Source organism: Saimiri boliviensis, chromosome 10, assembly GCF_048565385.1.
Source record: "Saimiri boliviensis isolate mSaiBol1 chromosome 10, mSaiBol1.pri, whole genome shotgun sequence".
Taxonomy (NCBI): domain Eukaryota; kingdom Metazoa; phylum Chordata; class Mammalia; order Primates; family Cebidae; genus Saimiri; species Saimiri boliviensis.
In genome coordinates this window covers 110,032,166-110,046,457 of record NC_133458.1, presented here as the reverse complement: position 1 = coordinate 110,046,457, position 14,292 = coordinate 110,032,166, and the positions used below count along the sequence as shown (strand labels likewise).

At 49.1% G+C, this 14,292-nt stretch overlaps 1 protein-coding gene across 10 annotated transcripts in view; it reads right to left on the bottom strand.

Annotated features, from left to right (window-relative positions):
* Positions 1-14,292, bottom strand: part of TNS3 (tensin 3) — a 313,618-nt gene that overhangs the window by 187,106 nt on the left and 112,220 nt on the right. The window contains exon 1 of one of the 10 annotated variants that reach the window (XM_010341379.3): positions 4,524-13,504. The exons of the other annotated variants lie outside the window; for them this stretch is intronic. Within the exon in view, the coding sequence (XP_010339681.1) occupies positions 4,524-4,577 (54 nt within the window). The 5' untranslated portion in view covers positions 4,578-13,504. Of the gene's footprint in view, positions 1-4,523; positions 13,505-14,292 lie in introns of those variants that run through there. 10 annotated transcript variants of the gene reach the window in all.

The following is a 14,292-nucleotide window of genomic DNA, read 5'->3' as shown; positions in this document are numbered from 1 at the left end:
TGGTCTCTAACTCCTGACCTCAAATGATCCGCCTGCCTCAGCCTCCCAAAGTGCTGGGATTACAGGCGTGAGTCACGGTGCCCAGCCCAGTTCCTTTGTCTTTCTCCTCTTTTTGCAATTTATTGAAAAAGGCTGGGGTTGTTTCTACCCAGTAGAATTCCCTCTGCTCTGGATTTTGCTGAGCCCTGTGGTACGGCTTCACAGATGTCCTGGCCCCTGGACTTCCTGTCAATTGCAGATGGCTCTGAGGCTGGGTCTGATTCTAGTTTGATGCCGGTGAGGACATGTACTTCCTGAGAGAAGGCTTACAACCCTATGACCTGTGGTCTAACTCCTCTTTTGTGATAGTGGAGGTTACAGAGGACCAGAGCCTAGAGTCAGTCATTTATTAGGGGTTTAGAAAGGGCACCATGTTAACCCTATCACATTTTCAAGGTTTATTGGCTGGAATTCCTCTTTGAATAAAACTTTCTCTCTTCCTTTATTTGGAAACTCAGGGGAGCAGTTCCCAAAGGTTAAATGCTCCATTGCTTCTCTTTATTTACCAAATTTCCCAAGCGTCCCCCCAAGGTAACTGGGAGTGCTGTGGTGGTGATGGTGGTGGTGACGGTGGTGGTGATGGTATAAATAGTACTTTTTAAAGTCTGATGTATACATAAGAAAATTACATCTGTGTCCAAAGTACAAAGCTAACAGCTATTACAACCTGGATGCAAGCACAGCCTGTCCCTCTGAAGCCCTTCATCTTCCAAGACCCCAAGTTGTCTTCAAATTCCATTATTTCTAGAAAGACAAGCCACGGGCAACCCCAGGGCCTAAGGACCAGAAAGGACAAGGTGGAGAGTGCTGGCAGTCATCATGCTGGGAAATGAAGTATTAGTTAAGTGGAGAAAGCTTTCCACTAAAGGAGAAAATACGCATGCAATTAAACATGATTCTCCTTGACTTTCTTTACAATTAAGCCTCTAAATATGATAAGGTTTCCGGCATGGACCTTTTTTTTTTCTAAACAAAAATTGTTTCCTAATACTCTCAGGGAAGTGCACATCTTATACAAACCTGTTATAAATGCACCAGGAGAATGAGACAATTATCACAGCAGCTATGAGGACCAGGAGGCCACGAAGCTTCGGATCTTGAGGGCACAGTTGCCCTGCTGCTAGCAGGCTGACACCCAGACTTGGGTCCCCAGCAACACACAGCATGAGTGAAGTTTCTGCCCAAAAAGCTCAACATGCCTTCAGTGACCTGAGGAAACCGCCACGGCACCTGCTTGTCTAAACAGGGACTACTGAGCCGCAGGAGACCAGATTCATTGCCAAGCAACGCCCACATTTGAAGAGAAGAAAACAGAAGGTTAGAGAGAAGGCCACGTGTAATGGGAGGGGCCTGAGCCTCGGCCCGGCTCCTGGGCCAAGCCAGCTCCTCCCACAGGGTGCTCTCTGTCGTCCAAGTAGATGTAGACTGGGGATGTTGCTGTGTGTGGTTTTCTAGACGAGTATCCCTTTTGCAGGTAAAATACACCCAGGTAATGTAAATGCTGCGCCGATCGATGCCTCCCCTGACCTGGAATCTGCAATGCCTCCTCGTCACATGCCAACTTCTCTCCAATTGGTGACATATTTTTTTTTCTCTTTTTTTTTAATTGCATTTTAGGTTTTGGGGTACATATGAAGAACATGCAAGATTGTTGCATAGGTACACACATGGCAGTGTGGTTTTCTGCCTTCCGTCCCCTCGTCTGTATCTGTCATTTCTCCCCATGCTATCTCTTCTCACCTCCCCACCCCCCATCCCTCCCCCATTTCCCCCCAACGGACCCCAGTGTGTGATGCTCCCCTCCCTGTGTCCATGTGTTCTCATTGATCAACACCCGCCTATGAGTGAGAACATGCGGTGTTTGATTTTCTGCTCTTGTGTCAGTTTGCTGACAATGATGGTTTCCAGGTTCATCCATGTCCCTACAAAGGACGTGAACTCATCGTTTTTGATGGCTGCGTAATATTCCATGGTGTATATGTACCACATTTTCCCTATCCAGTCTATCATCGTTGGGCATTTGGGTTGGTTCCAGGTCTTTGCTATTGTGAACAGTGCTGCAATGAACATTCGTGTGCATGTGTCCTTATAGTAGAATGATTTATAATCCTTTGGATATATACGTGACATTTTTTTTAAATCAGCACTTCGGGAGGCTGAGGCAGGCAGATCACTTGAGGTCAGGAGTTAATGACCAGCCTGGCTGACACAGTAAAACACCATCTCTACTAAAAATACAAAATTTAGGCCAGGTACAGAGGCTCACGCCTATAATCCCAGCATTTTGGGAGGCCAAGGTGGGCAGATCACCTGAGCTCAGGAGTTCAAGACTAGCCTGGCCAACATGGTCAAACTCTGTCTCTACTAAAAATTACCCAGGCGTGGTGGTGCACGCATATAATCCCAGCTACTCGGGAGGCTGACGCACAAGAATCACTTGAACCCGGGAGGCAGAGGTTGCAGTAAACCGAGATCATGTCACTGCACTCCAGCCTGGGTGACAAAGCAAAACTCTGTCTCAAAAAAAAAAAAAAAAAAAAAAAAAATCGGTATTTAATGTTCTCCTTCAGTAGTTACTGCTATTCCCCGTAGCGATCACGCATGACCACTGCTTTCAAGGGTCCCTCCATACTTAAAATGTGTGACTACTGCTGAAAGAAATCAGAGAAAACGCAAACAAATGGAAAAACATCCCATGCTCATGAACTGGAAGAATCAATATCATTAAAATGGCCAGACCACCCAAAGCAATTCAAAGATTTAATGCTCTTCCTATCAAACTACCAACATCATTCTTCACAGAATTAGAAAATAATTTTGAAATTCATATGGAACCAAAAAAGAGCCAAAATAGCCAACACAATCCTAAGCAAAAACAACAAAGCAAAAGGCATCATATTATCTAACTTCAAACTATACCACAAGGCTACATAACCAAAACAGTATAGTAGTGGTACAAAAATAGATACATATGCCAACTAAACAGAACAGAAAACTCAGAAATAAAGCTCCACACTTACAACCATCTGATCTTCAACGAGGCCAACAAAAACAAGCAATGGGGAAAACACGCCTTATTCAAATAAATAGTGCTGGGATAACTGGCTAGCCATATGCAGAAGAATGAAACCAGACACTTACCTTTCACCACATATAAAAACTAACCCAAGATAAATCACAACTTTAAATGTAAGACCTCAAACTATAAAAATCCTGGAAGAAAACATAAGAAATACCCTTATCAACATCAGCCTTGGCAAAGAACTTACGGCCAAGTCCTCAAAAGTAATTGCAACAAAAACAAAAACAGACAAATGGGAGCTAATTAAACTGAAGAACTTCTGCATAACAAAAGAAACTATCAACAGAGTAAACAGACATCCTACAGAATGAGAGAAAATATTCACAAAGTATGCAGCCAACCAAGGTTGAATATCTCACACCAGGCAGAATGGCTATCATTAAAAAGTCAAAAAACAACAGACGCTGTCCAGGCTGCAGAGAAATGGAATGCTTATATGCTGCTGGTGGAAAAGTAAATGAGTTCAGCCACTGTGGAAAGCAGTGTGGAGATTTCTCAAAGATCTTAAAACAGAACTACAATTCAACCCTACAAGCAATCCTCTTACTGGGTATACACCCAAAGAAATATAAATAATTGTACCAAAAAGACACATGCACTCATATGTTCATCACCACGCTATTCATAGTAGCAAAGACACAGAATCAACCTAAGTGCCATTAAGGGTGGACTGGTGGTACAGGCTGGGCGTGGTGGCTCACGCCTATAATCCCATCACTTTGGGAGGCCAAGGCAGACAGATCACCTGAGGTCAGGAGTTAAGACCAGTCTGGCCAACATGGTGAAACCCTGTCTCTAATAAAAATATAAAAATTAGCAGGGCGTAATGGGAGGCACCTGTAATCCTAGCTACTCGGGAGGCTAAGGAAGGAAAATTGCTTGAACCCAAGAGACAGAGGTTGCAGTGAGCCAAGATCATGCCACTGCATGCTAGCCTGGGTAACACGGCAAAACTCTGTCTCAAAAAAAAGAAAAAACATGGTACATATACACCACGGAATACTACAAATCCATAAAAAAAGAACGAAATCATGTCCTTTGAAGCAACATGGATGGACGCGGACGCCATAATCCTAAACAAATTAACACAGGAACAAAAAACCAAACACCACATGTTCTCACATGGGAACGTGGGAGGTCAACACTGAGCACACATGGACATGAACATGATAACAGTAAACACTGGGGACTGCCCATGCACGGAGAGTTCAGAGAGGGACGTGGGTTGAAAAACTACCTAGTGGGTACTATGCTCCTTCCTGGGTCCAACACACCTCGGTAACAATCCTACACATATACACTCTATATCTAAAATAGAAGTTGAATTTTTTTTAAATCTTAAGTCAGTAAAATATGTGACTGCTCTAGAATCTGTGCCATAAAAAAAGAAATCCCACTCAACCTGATTTTTCTTGTCCACTGCAGACGTCCAGCCATCAGACTTGGCGGCATTCATTCATTCGAAACATTGCTTACAGGTGAGTCCAGGGACCACAGGTCAATATTTCAGCCGAAGGTGCCTTTGGAGCATCCAGTCCTGACCCGGCCCATCTGTCACTTTAGGAGGAGAGTCCCTGCTGCAGAGAAACGCGGCAACCCTGAACCACAGGCACAGGTAATGGTCAGGGCTGGTGGGAATCAGTGTCTGTGAGCCACACACCTGCAGCCCAAGCCTCCAGGCCGGGGTGGGTTTTTAATCATTAGCCAAGGCTTTGTGCTCCTGGGTGGATGTAAGCTGACACCGGGGTTAATATGTTCCCTGCTGTTGACTGTTCACAATTCCCTCCACCTGCAGAGGCGGGACAATAGCTTCAGGAACAGTATCCAACCCACCACTTTCAAATTCCAGCTACAAAGGGAGCGCGCCTGCTTGTGTGAGGCTCAAATTGAGGGGTGTTTTTTTTTTTTTTTTTTTAAATGTGTTGAAGGTTTTCCCTCTTTCTCAGCAGGTCAGTGAACTGAGACCTGCGGGCTCCTGGTTGCGGATGAGGAGTCGCCTGAAGGGAAGGCCAAGGCTGCCGGGAAGCATCCTCACTGAGGCACCATTCCCAGAAAGCCTTTGGAAATAGCCAAAGGCCTGGATGCTATTTTAGGCGTGGGAGGAGATGGTGAAATCAAAGGAAAAGTATAGATCAAAGTTTAGTGGAGAGAGGGGGTGAGGGTCAGGGTGCCACAACCCACAGGCCTCTGTCCCAGAAGTCTGTGCCCACAGGGTCTGTGCCCACAGGGTCTGTGCCCACAATGGCCTCACCAGGCAATCGTGCAAATGCTGCAGGAAGCAGCTGGAAACAAAGGCTGGGGGCGAAGGGCAGCGCCCATCCTGGTAACCAACTCGCTGTCTCTGTCTCTGGGAACTGGCCCGAGTCCTGAAAGTTCCCACTCACCCACGGAGTCGTCCAGGATGGAATGGAAGAGGGTCTTCCCTTCCAACCTGGGTTCCCAGTGACTTAGGGCCTGACCCCTGCAGGCAGCTCCAGGGCACCAGCAGGCCCTGCAGGCTTTCCCTTTAAGAGTCCTGGGGTGATGGAAACCTCATAATCATACCCAATTTGAATGACAGTTTATCACCAGAAGCTCCTCTTTTAAACATTTCCCACTAACATCTTCTGCTGTTTCTCTGCCTGTTCCCAAAGTCTGTTCCATCTGAGCAGGATGTGGCAGTTTGGAGAAGGGGCTTCGGCCAGCCTTGCCCAGGAGCTGCCTCCACCTTGGGTGGCCTCTGGGTGACGGCTCCTCCGTGGCCCATCTCTCCACCCAGATGGGAGCCACACGCGCCAAAAAGGAGTTCCAGAAATGCCTGAGGAACAACTAAGCAATATGAAAGAAGTGAAGGGAGGCACCCCATCATATTCACTTCCCAAGATTGCTGTAAAGTACCACAAAGTGGGCGGCTTCAAACACGGCATGTGCTCTCTCGCAGGTCCAGGGGCTGGAGGTCTGACACCAAGGCAGGAGCATGGCTGTGCTCCCTCTGAGAGCTCCGGGGAGGATCTGTCGCTGCCTCTTCCACCTTAGGCTGCCACCAGTGGTGGGCAACCTCGGCTCGCAGACGCATAGCTCCGGCCGCTGCCTCTGTCATCACATGGCTTTCTCCCTGTATCCGCATCTTCTTTTTTGTGTTGTTTGAGATGGAGTTTCACTCTTGTTGCTCAGGCTGGAGTGCAATGGCTGGATCTCAGCTCACTGCAACCTCCACCTCCCAGGTACAAGCGACTCTCCTGCCTCAGCCTCCCTAGGAGCTGGGATTATAGGCGTGCACCACCATGCCCGGCTATTTTTTATATTTTTTGTAGAGACAGGGTTTCACCATGTTGGTCAGGCTGGTCTGGAACTTCTGACCTCGTCATCCACCCGCCTCGGCCTCCCAAAGTGCTGGGATTCCAGGCGTGAGCCACCACGTCCGGTGATCTCTTCCTCTTCTCACAAGAACCCAGTCATGGAACTCGGGCCCACTCTAATCCAGCACAGCCTCATCTCCATCATCATTCCAAATAAGGTCATCATCAGAGCTTTCAGGTAGACATGAATTTTCCATACTCCCCTACAGATGGTCCTCTGGGATCCGTGAGAAGGAGGGAGGCCCCACTGCGTGCTCCAAGTCAAATGTTCTTCTCATGGAACGTCATTTCCTTGCCTGTAAGGCTAGGTGTGAGCATCACTGGGAAAGGAGCCCACTGGCTTGCCCTTCTTCACTGGTGCTCACTGTGTGTGCCCAGCAAGAGAAAGGTATGTGCACAGGGAAATGGAGAGAAACCTTCAAAGGGGTGAAATACACAGAAATCTGAGTGCAGTCCAGGACTATGGCCCTAAACTTGCTCCCTGGCAGCTCCCTACACAGGCCTTACTGTTGATTCACCTAAGCCACTCTTGTTTTTTTTCCTTTTTTTTTTTTTTTTGAGACAGAGTCTTGATCTGTTGCCAGGCTAGAGTACAGTGGGGCGATCTTGGCTCACTGCAACTTCCACCTGTAAGATTCAAGCCATTCTTCTGCCTCAGCCTCCCAAGTAACTGGGACTACAGGTGTGCACCACCAAGCCCAGCTAATTTTTGTATTTTTAGTAGAGGCGAGGTTTCACCATGTTGGCCAGGATGGTCTCGATCTCTTGGCCTTGTGATCCGTCCGCCTCGGCCTCCCAAAGTGCTGGGATTATAGGTGTGCACCCCTATGCCCAGCCTGCCTAAGCCACTCTCTAGAGGCAGGAGGCATCTGGACCACACGGTGCAGGTGAGCCGTGGACAGGGAGCCCCAGCCCACATCTCAGCACATCTTCAGCCTGTACTACTCTCTCCCACAGAGTCAATTCCAGACACTCCTGCTGGTCTGCACTTGCTACAAAGCAACAGAGAACCAGCCTGCACCACATCCACACCCTCCCAGCGCTGAGGCCACGGGGATGATGAGGCAGGACGCTAACCTGTTGCTGTTCAGGACTCAGCATCTGAGAAATGGGGCCGAGGCTCATTCCCAACAACTATGCACCCTTCAGAGTATCACTGGGTAAGAAGGAGATGGACTCACAGTGCTGGCCCCACCCCACCTTTTGCTGAGCAACCTCACCCATATCCAGCCCTCCCAGTCTGTGATCACCCACGCAGCCCTCCTCTCACCCAACTGCTCAGCAACCACACCCATCATCCCCATGTGACCCCATCCAACAGGAATCCTCCACTGTGCCCCGCCGATGCCCGAATGCTGTGTGCACAGGCTAACTAAACACTGCTCTACAATGACTGAATGTCAAGGTAAGATCTGGGGAACGCAGTATCAGTTTATATTTTTGTTTCTCAGTCTCACCTGACCTTTGTCAAAGCCACAGATGTTGAGTTTGGCTCTTCTAACCAAATGGAACACCTGGATGCTGACCCAACAGGATCCTTGAAACTTTTCTCTCTGCTTCCTGGAGATCAGAGAGATTCGGGGGCAAGGACATTTGCATGTCTCCATTGACCTAACAGAACTCAATTCCACTGTGACCCTGGTCAAATATGTTTGCGTGGAGACTCCTAATGAGACACACAGAATCTGACGGGGGCAGCGGTGGATCCAGACACCACGTGCACGCACACATACACGTGGAGGTGATCTTCAGCTGAGACTCTGCTGTGGTGTATCTGTGTCTGTGTTTCTGAAGTTTACCACAGTGGTGGAAACCATCTATAAGCAGGAAATAACTGCTGTCCAATCAAATACCTTGACATACGGACCATGAGGACAAGAAACGCGCACCAGGAGACTTGTGTGAAGCCCTCTGTGACAACACGCAGGCAGAGACCACCGCAGGCTGGGGCTGGCGGAACAGACCCACAGAGGTCACCTGGATCTACTGTCCCAGACCACTGGATGCTCTGCTCACTAAGCCCCTCACCCAGCAGTTTACAGGAGGAAAGCTTGGGTGTTTTGTTTGAAATCTGCTTAAACTTCCAGTAAAATAAAGTGGAGACCATTACAGTGATTTCATGTATCTGAAGCTCCTCGTCCTCCATTTGGTCAGCATGCTTTCTGAAAGAATCCAATAGCTTCCTGAGACTCCATCACAGCCTCTGGGGCAGCCGCAGGGATGGCAGCATGTGACCTGCACAAACTTCCTGACAGTCACGTCTGTCCTGTCCTTGCGTTGGTCTTGCTGCTCTGGTCACTTCCTCTGTCTGGCTTTCTGAGTTCAAGCAAAGCATACTAAACAAGGTCTTGGCAAACACGTGTGCGCACACACACACACACACGCACACACACCTCACACAACACAGCACACACAAAACACCTCACACACAACAGACATCACATACACAAAACACCTCACACACAACATATAAACACACACAGCGCATACACCTCACACACCACACACAAAACACTTCACACACAACACATACACAACACTTCACAACACATACACACTACACACACCGCAAGACACACAAAACCTTACACATAATACACAACACACACCAGACATGCTCGCGCACACACACCTCACACAACACACACATTGTAACACACAACACTTCAGCACAACACACACACCTCACATGCAACACACACCTCACACAACACACACGATAAGACACACCTCACACACATACAAAACACCTTGCACAACACGCAACACACATAACACCTCACACACAAAACACACAACACACACACACAAAACACCACACACACTGCAACACACACTCAAAACACCTCACACACAACACATGCAATATACAACACACACAATACACGACACACACAACACCTCACGAACAACACACGAAAAGCCTCACACACTACACACACCTCATATACAACACACACCATGCATCACAAAATACACAAACGCAACGTACACACACAAAACACCTCACGCACACCACAAACCACAGACACACGCACCCTGCACACACAGCCATGCAAAGGTGGAGTGCGATCTCCAGCCTCAGGCTGAAATGTGAGTCCTGCGGTCACCCTGGGGGGAACCAGCCTGCTGGCCGCTGGTTAGGTGAGCCAGGAGAAGCACCACCCCGATGACTCAGCCACTATTCTTACCCAGCTCCTCTTCCGGGACACAGACCACAACGGCCAAGGCCAAGCTAGAACAATCCCAGCGTGAGTGCAGCAGCTGGCAAGGGCTCGGGACCTACCTGGAGCTGGATCAGGCACTGCCCTGAACCCTCCCATACCAGAGGCGGCCACCAGAAGGTGGGGACACCAGCTTCCTTCAAGGACAGTGACCCTTCTGTAAACAGGCGGCACACTTCCCTGGGGCAGGCCAGGCCCCGCCCTCCCTGGACTTAGGCTGTGGGCTGCCCAGGAGGCTGGGCGGGGAAGTGGGTCCCACACATGGCCTCAGGGTGTCCTAGTGAAGACTGTTCCACACCTGAGGGCACCTGCTGGTATGAATCAGTGGCTGACAAAATGTACGAAGGTGAAGACAGGGGTGGACAAAAACAAGGACACTCTGCCCTTGAACTTCAATCAAAAGCTGTGGGGACACCATCCGAACCACTGTTAGGCGGTGGCGCCATGAAAAGATCCTGCAAACCTGCAGCTACCAAGGACAGACTGGCATACGCCCCCTGTTCTGACCCTGGTGGTACCTCCAAGTCTGCACATGCGAGATCATGGTACTCATCTACTGTAAGTGTCTGACGTCGGTGCCCTCACCCTCAGGAAGTAGGCAACACGCTCTGGAACTCATCAGACTGGTTCTCTCCATCAGATGGCGGTAGAGCCAGATCAACAAGGCACGGCACACAGCAAAGGGCACCAGAAGAACGGAGCTGCCAGCTCACCTTCATGGAACAACGAACCAGGCTCCCCCTGACACAGCACGTGTTTTCCCTGTGTCACACTAGCACCGAAGATCCAAGCACGTTATTTCATTCGATCCTGACGGTGACCCCAAGAGGAAGCTGCTGGCATCCTCATTTAACAGAAGAGGAAAGTGGAGCCCAGAAAAATGAAACAACTCCATTCAAGGCCACACGGCTCGCTAGGTCATAGCCTGGATGGGACTCAACCCAACGCTAGTCCATGCTCACATCTACTATTATATTCTGTGCTTGTGTGAGCACATGCGTGTACACATACATGTAGAGCTACAGAGCAGCTCGACCACAGGCTGTGACTCCACTGTGAGGAGTGCAGCCACCTCTCCCAGCCCAAGGGACAGTGGTTACCTGAACAATGGGGAGGCATCCTCTCTATGAGCCAGCAGAACACAGCAAATAGAAGGTGATGTAAGCAGGTGAGAAAGGCACCAATGGCCCCTTTTTAGTTCTAAAAGCCAGAGGTCCCAATGAGGCTATGCTGCAATAGCTTCCCTCTGACATCCCTCTAAAACCATAATTCCACTTGACCCGTAGACAGATGGCACATCCCTGATGCCTTCGTCTAGACCCTCCATAAATCCCTACATAGCACGTTTTGTCTGCTGATTCTTGTTTCTTCCCACCTTCTAGAAAGGCACATGCCAGTAATTGTGGGGTTTTTTTTTGTTTGTTTGTTTGTTTTGAGACGGAGTGTTGCTCCGTCGCCAGGCTGGAGTGCAGTGGCACAGTCTCGACTCACTGCAACCTCCGCCTCCTGGGTCCAAGCGATTCTCCTCCCTCAGCCTCCCGAGTAGCTGGGACCACAGGCGCGTGCGTACCACTGCGCCAGGCTAATTTTTTTTATTTTTATTAGAGATGGGGTTTCACCATGTTGGCCAGGATGGTCTCGATCTCTTGACCTCATGATCCGCCCACCTCAGCCTCCCAAAGTGCTGGGATTACAGGCATGAGCCACCGCGCCTGGCCTGGTTTCCTTTTTACACTGGCTCCCAAGAAGCTCTGACCCTGTCTCCATGTGACATTGCTAAGTTAACATTCACAAAGGGAGGTTGCTTCCCAGCTCCTTTCTCAACAACACTGTGTGCTGCTTTTGAGTCCATGAATTAATCTAACCTCATATCCCACTTTTGCAGGGTGCTGCAATAAATAGAAGATTCTGCTACCAGGAAAATAACATCACAGGAAAACAGCCACAGATTCAATGCACCACATACACAGAAAAGGTTCCTTCCTCACTGTGTCTTAAATGCCTGGGTGGCCACAAAGGCACCCTATGCTTGCAGACAAAGGACCCTCAGACAGTGTAATGTCATTAAGGTGACAGACACTCTTACAGTTATGTCATGGGATGTCAGCAAGTACAGCTGGCAGGGCTCATCACCACCTTCTTCCTGCCACACCAGGGAATGAGGCCCAAGGGTTTCAAAACAATCACACCCCCAGCCAGTGCAACTCCAGGAATTTTGAAAGACCCGGCAGCTCACCTCCATATAAAACATGCTGGGGTGAAGCTATTCTAGAACCTCTCCAAAGGGGTCATGGCCCTCAGGTTAGCTGCAGAGCAAAGGCAGGGATTGAGGGTAGGTACAGATGCCAGGTGAACTCCAGGTATGGGAGGGGCCTCCAGCACAGGACAGAGCAGAAGGGCAGTCAGGTCTGAGGGCAGATCACAGAGATGAGTGCAGGGGTGCTGACACCCTAGAGCACAGAAGCCTGTTAGTGTCTGGGTGACATGGGAGTTTCTGGAGTTTTCTGAGCTCCAGCGAGTGAGGGAGGGCAGAGCATCTGAGACAGAATAGGTACTCAATGAATGGTAACAAAGAGAAAACCAGAAACAGCTATCAGGTGACCTGGCCAGGTCGCACAAGGCACAGTGACTCCCCAGGTGATATCGGGGATGTCAGTATTATCTGAAAGCAGTTCCATGCCCATCCAAAATGCCAAGGATCACAGTGCCAGAAGTCTCTCAGCCCAGACAGGGTCAGGAAAGAAAAGCAATATTCTGTGCTTTCTGCCCTAAGAAGCCACACTGCGCAGGTGGAAACCCTCCCACCCAAGCTCCCCTAAACAGGAGGGTTGGCTTCTACCAGGCCACCCAGCAGGGAGACAGAAGGGTGCTCAGGCCGGGCTGGGCTGCACATCCATCCCTCCATTTACTCCTCCATGCCAGGAGGAAGAAAGCATGTTTAAGCTCCATGCAAAACAAAGATGTGAGGAAGCTGGGTGTCTTGGCATCAAAGGCCCTCTCATGACCCCATGCCACCACACAGGGAGAGCAACCAGAACCACAGGCATCACCAAGGCCACCCCCGACCGCACGCCCACAGGCTGATTCCTGCCCCAGCTCCAGCTCACAGCCAGGATTCCCACACTTCAGCTCATCAACCTTGCCGGAGGCTTTGGTAAAGCACTAGTCCCTGTAGGTCTGGGCTGGGGCCTAAGAATGTGCATTTCTAATAGGTCCCCAGCCAGTGTTGAGGCTTCTGGTCCAGGAACCACACCTGGAGGCCAACTGGTTAAGGAAATTTGAAAAGGCTACAAAGAGCTTAGTACAGAGTGGACTCATCCATGTTCATCTCAGGGAAATAAACACACATCTATTCACAGACACATAAACTGACATACATAACAGACTCACATCCATACATTCACACTCAGGTAACAATTTACATTACCCACATGTATATACACTGAGATGTAACAATTACATTCAAAACCAACACACAGACATTCATATACATATAACAATTACATACAAGATACATTTTTCACAGTCTAACATTTATTTCATAATATACATATACAAACATAAACAATTACATGACATATATATACTCACATGTAAAGACTACACACCTAATATACATATACACTCACATACTCAACACATGCATAGCACCTGTATGTGTTCATGTGTTGACGTGTGTGACATGTACATATTCATTTGTGTATATATAATTACATGTATAATGTGCATGTATCAGTTCTTATGCCTACAGCAATTACATGCATAATAGGCATGTGTATTCATATATATATTACTACACACAAAGCATGCATGTATGTATTTGTATACATATAACACTTAGGTACATAATATATACACACACACAGAGCAGCAGGGGAGTGGGCAGGGGCCAGGCTGGGCTAGAAGCGCCAGATCTCTTAGCGACCACGCCTGTGAAGAGGTAACAGGGAGGCGTGTCCTGATGCAGGTGGAGTGCTGTGCTGCAGGAGACTCAAGACTCCTCTCTGGGACCCTGGGCTCCAGCAGGCATAGTGACAACATCTAAACAGCCAGCATGGGCCCTTGGGGTTCCGGCCTGTCCCAGCTGTTGACAGCCCTACAACCTGCGTCTTTAGACGCAGCACACGGCTTCAGCCCTCTGGTGGCACTGATGTCCAGGGCTCACCAAAAAATCAGAAGGCCAGGGACTGTGTGCGAGGTGAGAGAGTCTCAGCTGCCACTGGGAAAACAGACTTCAGCCAGGGCCTCGGGACAGGCACACAGCTCCGGGGCCATCTGGGCCTCGTCCCCTGGCTCCCTGGGGCCTCTGACAAGCCTGAGGAAATCAGTCACAAACCGCAGCCTGTGGAAACCGAGCAAGTACAAAGCACACCCCACCACCTCGTCCCCCAGCAGTGAGTGACGCAGAAGAAAGGAGTGAGCGTGGACGTCAGGACTGCGGACATAGCTGAGGCCAGCAAGGACGGCCCGGGCGGGCAACAGCCCCGGATGGCCTCAGCTCTTGATGCTGCAACATATTTTTCATAGTTTGTGACTATTTTAGGTTTCTGAGTGAGATTTTTTAACCTTCCTATGGCCTCAAATGCATACTCTGCTTTTCCAGAAGCAA